General features: G+C 47.2%; 1 protein-coding gene across 1 annotated transcript; it reads left to right on the top strand.

Annotated features, from left to right (window-relative positions):
* Positions 1-2,004: 2,004 nt before the first annotated feature.
* On the top strand, positions 2,005-4,877 carry LOC131880699 (uncharacterized). The gene is made up of 3 exons (XM_059227383.1): positions 2,005-2,644; positions 2,908-3,932; positions 4,113-4,877. Exons 1-3 carry the CDS (start codon positions 2,005-2,007, stop codon positions 4,875-4,877), a joined length of 2,430 nt encoding a protein of 809 aa, XP_059083366.1.
* The last annotated feature ends 1,768 nt before the right edge of the window (positions 4,878-6,645 follow it).

The raw sequence follows: 6,645 nt of genomic DNA, 5'->3' as shown, positions 1-6,645 counted from the left end.
CGACCACAATAGCCACATGCCTTAGACGGTCTGTGATTTGGTTTTTGACCCTTTTGAAGACGGTAATTCGATTTCGATCGAGCTGCATTAACATGCGAAATTCCTGAATAACCCATGTCTTTGGCCCCATCACGAGAAGTTTCAATTTCGAGAATATGGTGACGTGCTTCTTCGAAAGTCTTGGGGATACGTTCCATAATTGTTGCCTTGTCTGATTCACTCGTCATCGCCTGGAGGAGCAAAGCAATCAACAATTTGTCCTCCGTTATATGAGCAAGATCAGCAAATTCGGCCAGATCCTTAATGACGTTACAAAGACTCGTGTAATCTTGACCGTCACGTTGATGAACTCGGAGCAAATCGCGCATATCCAAATGAACACTTCGCAAGCTTCTTAGATGATCTTTTATGATCTGAAGGATCTCATCCAGTGCTCGGCCTGTATTGGGTTTTATACTCAGAGAATGATGAATGATTTGCATAAAGCCAGGACTGCAACACTCCCACAATAATGAAACTTGGGTTGCTTGATTGCGTTTTTCCAAAGCTATTAATGTGGCATAGTTATTCCACAACGGTCGCCATTGGACGAAAGTCCTTAAACTCGTATCTTCTGCCAAAACAGGCGGCCTCTTGATGTATAAAGTGAGGAGACCTGAACTCGAGGATGGATTTTGAACAGGATTTGGGGTCCCAATTGAATGCGAATCTGAAGCGCGGTCGAAATCCCGACGAAAACCTCTTTTAAATTTGCTTTGTCAAAGGTATCCTCATGAGTTTCCAAATCCGAATCCATATCATTGTCGTCTGCCGCAGAATGACATACTATTGTAGCCTCGGCTTCCCGATATTTCTGCAAATTCCTCTCCCACGTCTGAAGTTTATTTTCAACGCAGAAAGGATCTTCCCCCTCGACGTAAGTGGCAATGGAATCCAGAGCAACACGTTTAGATCTAGTTGTGATCCTTTGCGTGAGGCCTTGAGAGCCAAAAGAGCATCTCGGTTGGACATGTTGTACAAGGATCAATCGGAACAAATGAGACACGACGTTAAATTTCATCCAGCGACGATCACTTGGAATCACCCACGAACCACGGGAGTAAAATAACTTGCATAAGGGACGAACGACAATGGATCCACAGAAAGCCATCCAAAGTTACCAAAACCACGACCGGGAGTGTAGGAATAACCCAGAAATGACCGAAGAAAATGGCCCCAACCAATAACGATATCACCACAAAGTATCACCCCGAAGTATCACTATTGCATGTCAGTTAACCTCTTAGCCAGTATCGTGGGTTACCGACTGCGCCACGGAATGAATGTAGGTCGATGGTAAAATATATACTATGTAATTCGGAGGGTTCGGTGAACATGTAGTATGGCGGAATGTAGAAACGAGAATGATGATGTGGCAAAATACGTGGAGGGGGACAAGACCGGTATTAGTAATCGGAACGATTGAACCATGTCCTCTAAACCTATTATTCGTAATCACCCCAATAGTTGCAAGGCCTGCATCCCCCTTAGCAACAAGATTTCCACTCCCATCTCCTTTTTAGGGCTGGAAAGATCCATTAAGAACAATCCAGACACGTCATGTCTTTCATTGCAAAGAAGGTTGACGTCCGTTACTTTTCCCAATGCCTTGAACAAAGGCCTAGAACAAGAAAGTTGTGCCATAGAAGTCTCCCTCCTGCTTCCTGCTCCCTGAAGAGATGGATCTAAAGGTTCAACCACAACAAAAAATAGCGGCTTCACCGAGGGATACCTGAAAGAGCAAATGCCAGTTTCTGGTCCCCAAAACCTGGCTCCGCAATTCTCTTGATTTTAATTGATATGATGACTCATGAATTTCTAGAAGACATCTGCTTGTGGCGACTCTATGAGAATCAACTCTATGAAAGCTAGAGTCTTGTAAGAAGCTCCAAACAAGTATCCCACATTGGTGACCCCAAAACGTGAAAAACCAACCCCCAACCCTCTGTTCACCCGCCGCTCGTTATGGCGGACATAGCAGCCGCATCCGTTAAGTTGCCACCACTTTCCGAGTCCTTCGTGGACATTTGGTTCGCTAGGGCAGAGGCAATGTTCGTCAAGGCCTGTATCAAGCTCCAAGACACGAAATTTGCCCACTTTATTTCAATCTTGAGCGATGACCAAATGGTCAAGGTGCACAAGGCCATCACAGAGCCACGGGCCGGCCACGAGTATGATGATCTGAAGGAAGCCCTCAAGAATAAACTGAAGCGGAGTTCTTTCAGAAACGTGCAACGGCTCATTACAGACGAACAATTGGGGGCCCAGCTACCATCAGAGCTCCTGTGCTATTGCGAAATGCTAATCCAGCCCAACGATCGGGGTACGGATCTGTTTAAACAGATTTTTTTGATGAAGCTCCCGCCAACCCTGTATGGTCAGTTGTCCGCGGATTTGTCCCTCAAATTAAGCAACATTGTTGTAAAAGCTGACAAGATCGTCATTGGCTCAAGAGGTATGGCGGGTTCCTACGGAAATTCAGGCACCATGGCTGCTGTGGGCCTATCGACCCCAGATCCAGTGGAAGCCTTGTCCGGGAAACTGGATCTCGTGCTTGAAGCATTTAACGTTAAACACTCAAAACCTGGTCGAGTGGGACAACCAGGCGAGTGCAAATTCCATCGCAAATGAGGGGAGAGGGCTTGGTCTTGTCAACCACCGTGCACTTGGAACGGACAGGTTGCGCCTAAACCTCAAAGCAAAGACTTCGACGGAAAGGCCTCCATCACAGGACAGTGAATGGGAAACTAATGCCGTCAACCACGGCCGCACTTGACGGTCAATTAGGACAAAAAAGTTCATCCCTCATTGCTCATCTTTCATTCCACAACTCAAACTCTCCCCTTTGCATTACTGACGCCGTCACAGACCAAGCTTTTGTGATCAACTCCTGCGCCTCAGTCTCGGTGTGTCCTCGGCAATCAGCGGACACCCATGATCCCCATCTCAATTTGATAGTGGCAAATGGAACCCTCATCAAAACTTATGGGAAACAGCGAATGATCATTGACCACTCCGGAAAGAAATGCGCTTGGTCATTCATCCTTGCCGACGTCAAGTGTAACTACATTGGACGAAACTTTTTGGCATTTTACAATTTCCTCATTGACATGGCCAAAAGAGAAATAAGAGAATCAAGCTCGGCCACATTGCGACTTCAGGGTATCCAAGATGCCTCAACGTTTGAGGATACGGCCAGATCAGCAATCCTAACTCCTCCAACCTCCAGTAACAACTTGTTGGTCAAACACATTCTTGTCCAATACCCCAATGTGATCCAAGAACAGTCTGACTGCCTTCCAACCATTTGTCACCATGTGACTCATGCCATCGAAACGTTCTCTGACCGACCCATTCCAGAAAAACCACGGCGTCTGAGTCCAGAGAAGCGCAAGGCACTCTGGGATATTTTAGATTCGCTTTTGCAGGCCGGACTGATCCGTCCGTCACGAAACCCCTGTGCAGCTCCAGGTCATGTCGTCCAGAAACCAAATGGAGGATGGCGCTTGGTTGGAGACTATCGGGCCCTGAATGCAGAAACAACGCCTGACGCCTACTCTTTGCCTCATCTTCATGATTTCACATACGGTATGGGGGACTCCAAGATATTTTCCAAGCTCGATCTCGTCTCAGCATATCATCAAGTTCCCATGAAGCAATCTGATTTTGAAAAAACGACTATTACTCCATGTTTTGGCCTCTACAAGTATGTGCAAATGCCCTTTGGGTTACGAAACGCCGGCCAGACATTCCAAAGGATGGACAATGAAATCTTTAGGGACATGCCTTTTGTCTTCATTTATGTTGACGATCTTATCATCGCTAGCAGTTCCACTGAAGAGCATCTACGTCATGTCAAATTGGTTCTCACTCGACTTCACGAGCACGGATTGGTATGCAGCAAAAAAAAAATGTGTTTGGGCTGTTCCAACTATTGATTTCCTAGGCTATCGTTTGAGCTCTGCCGTGGTCAGTCCACAAGCGTCCAAAGTCAGTGCAATTCGGGATTTCCCAAAACCTGAGACCTCCAAGGCTCTGCGTCGATTTCTAGGGCTTAGCAATTTTTATCACAGATTCATCCCCACTTGCGCGGACATTGTGATGACTCCATTGACTCCATGATAACTCCAAAGGACTCGCAGCTAGTGTGGTCCCATGAGGCCGATCAAGCTTTTGAGGACCTGAAACTGGCGCTGGCCAATGCATCCCATCTGATCTACCCCATCGAAAATGCAACCACACGAATTGTATGCGACGCTTCCAAGTTTGCCATTGGCGCAGTTCTGGAACAGAAGGTGGAGCATGGCTGGCGCCTAATCTCATTCTTTAGTAAAAAATTGTCCAGCTTCGAATGTCGCTATTCCACATATGACAGGGAACTCCTGGCCATGTATCTTGCCGTCAGGCACTTCAAACACTTCGTCGAAGGGACAATCTTCCACATTTTAACAGATCAGAAACCACTTCAGAAAGCCATCAAGAGCATTTCGTCCACCCAAACGGAAACCCAGGCTCGCCGACTGGCCTATATCGCTCTGCTGACAAGTGATGTTCAATATATCGAGGGAGAAGAAAACGTGGTGGCCGATAGCCTCTCGCGGGCACCAGCATTGGACGCCCTGACCATCTCCGACCCCCTCTTGCTCCGGGTCTCCATGGCCCAAGCCAATGATCCTGGCTTAGCACACATGGCTCAAAACAGTGACCGGCATAAGACACTCAAAATCAAGGGAGTGAACATCCTGTGTGATTGCCAAGGGGCACAGTCACGAGCTCTGGTTCCTTCAGCAGAAATAACAAACGTGATGACGGCACTGCACCATCTCGGGCATCCGTGAATTCAAGCAATGAGGCGGCTCATTAGTGCATCATTTCAATGGAACGGCATGTCCAAAGACATTTGGCTATTCGTGCGGTCATGCTTAGCTTGTCAGCATTCGAAAATTGGGTGTCATGAAAAGGCCCCGAATCATGACTTCAGTAGCCCCAGTACTAGGGTCACTAACATACACGTGGATATTGTTGGCCCGCTCCCAGAATCCCAAGGTTTCTCATATCTATTTACGATCATTGATCCCTTCACCCGTTTTCCTGCAGCCTACCCCATGAAGTCTCATATGACGTCCGAATGTGTTTGTGGTCTGCTTGAGTGGATAGCGTGTTTTGGATTACCTGAAACTATGGTGTCTGATAGGGGAGGCCAGTTTGAGTCGGATCTCTGGAGTAACGTATTGGAGGCACTTGACATCAGCCATAACAGAACCACGTCCTATCACCCACAATTGAATGGCATGGTAGAAAGACTACACCGTTCATTAAAAGATTCCCTCCGTTGTCTCATCCAGGATGACCATTCATGGCTCCCAGTCCTTCCAATAGTCCTCCTACGCCTTAGAGCAACTGTAAAACCAGACATTGGCTACAGTCCGCCCCAGATGGCGTTTGGGCTGTCTGTCCGGCTTCCTGGAACAATGTTCAATGCTTCGCTCCCGGATCTCAGCACTCAACAATCCGAGGTTCGCAGTCTTACACTTGCAATGCAGGCCCTGGCATTTACTAGCCCAGTTCGTAACGGACGAGGCGGCACCCAACATTCCGCGGGGTTGGACACAGCCGCATTCATATTCATCAGGGACCCAACAAAAACCGGTTTGGGCCGTCCTTTCCGAGGACCTTATCAGGTTCTAGACCGGAATGCGAAATACCATCGTCTTGATATTGACGGCAAGGTTGACAACGTCTCCATTGACAGATTGAAGCCTGCCACAGGTCTGCTCATGGATGATGCCCGCGTCCCCTCTCACGTCACTATCCGGGGAAGGCACGTGTATCCCCCTCTCCGACTAGATTGTTGAACCCCTGTTCCTATTTTCGTTATATTTTTGTTTCTATGTTCCATTTATGTTCCAAAAATCTTGGCGGGAGTTGTGTGGCGGCTCTATGAGAATCAACTCTATGAAAGCTAAAGTCTTGTAAGAAGCTCCAAACAAGTATCCCACATTGCTTAGATGTTCATGGATTATTCCTTACGGAAAAAAGTGGAGAGGCAGGTTCATACAATCACCCACATCAACATCACAACCCTAAAGAGGTCCATCATATAGATAATGGCCTAGATCCCACAGAGGTGGCCCACACATGAAGAGCATTGCCTCCCACCCCATCTAAAACTTATCTGCACTCAATTGGGGTCACATTAAAAATGACAGTTAGCTCAATATGTGTCTGTCAATTCTCGACAGAGCAAATAAGCACTTACAACTTAACCTACATTTTCAACTACATTGAATTCTGCAATGCAAATTTACCATTTAGACCCTGTGGCAGCCCTGACGTTTGCTTGCCTTACTTCACACTTTTTTCTACTAATATTTCGTACTCATACCAATGCATTCTTTCCCCCAAAAAGCCAGTCAAGTCTTCCCCCATCTTCCAACTTGCTAAGTTTTCGGATCTTGCAATCTGCCACATTGGTGACCCCAACGTGATCCAACACAGTCTTCAGTTGAATGGGAGGAAGGTCAACTCCAAAGTGGTGACACCGACATGTTTGGACCCTCTGATAGAAGCAGGGGAGTCCCCATGCCTCCTGACTGGCTCCATGCC

This window comes from Tigriopus californicus, chromosome 5 (assembly GCF_007210705.1).
Source record: "Tigriopus californicus strain San Diego chromosome 5, Tcal_SD_v2.1, whole genome shotgun sequence".
Taxonomy (NCBI): Eukaryota; Metazoa; Arthropoda; class Copepoda; order Harpacticoida; family Harpacticidae; genus Tigriopus; species Tigriopus californicus.
Note: the sequence above shows the minus strand (reverse complement) of the source record. Positions and strands in the feature narration are given on the sequence as shown.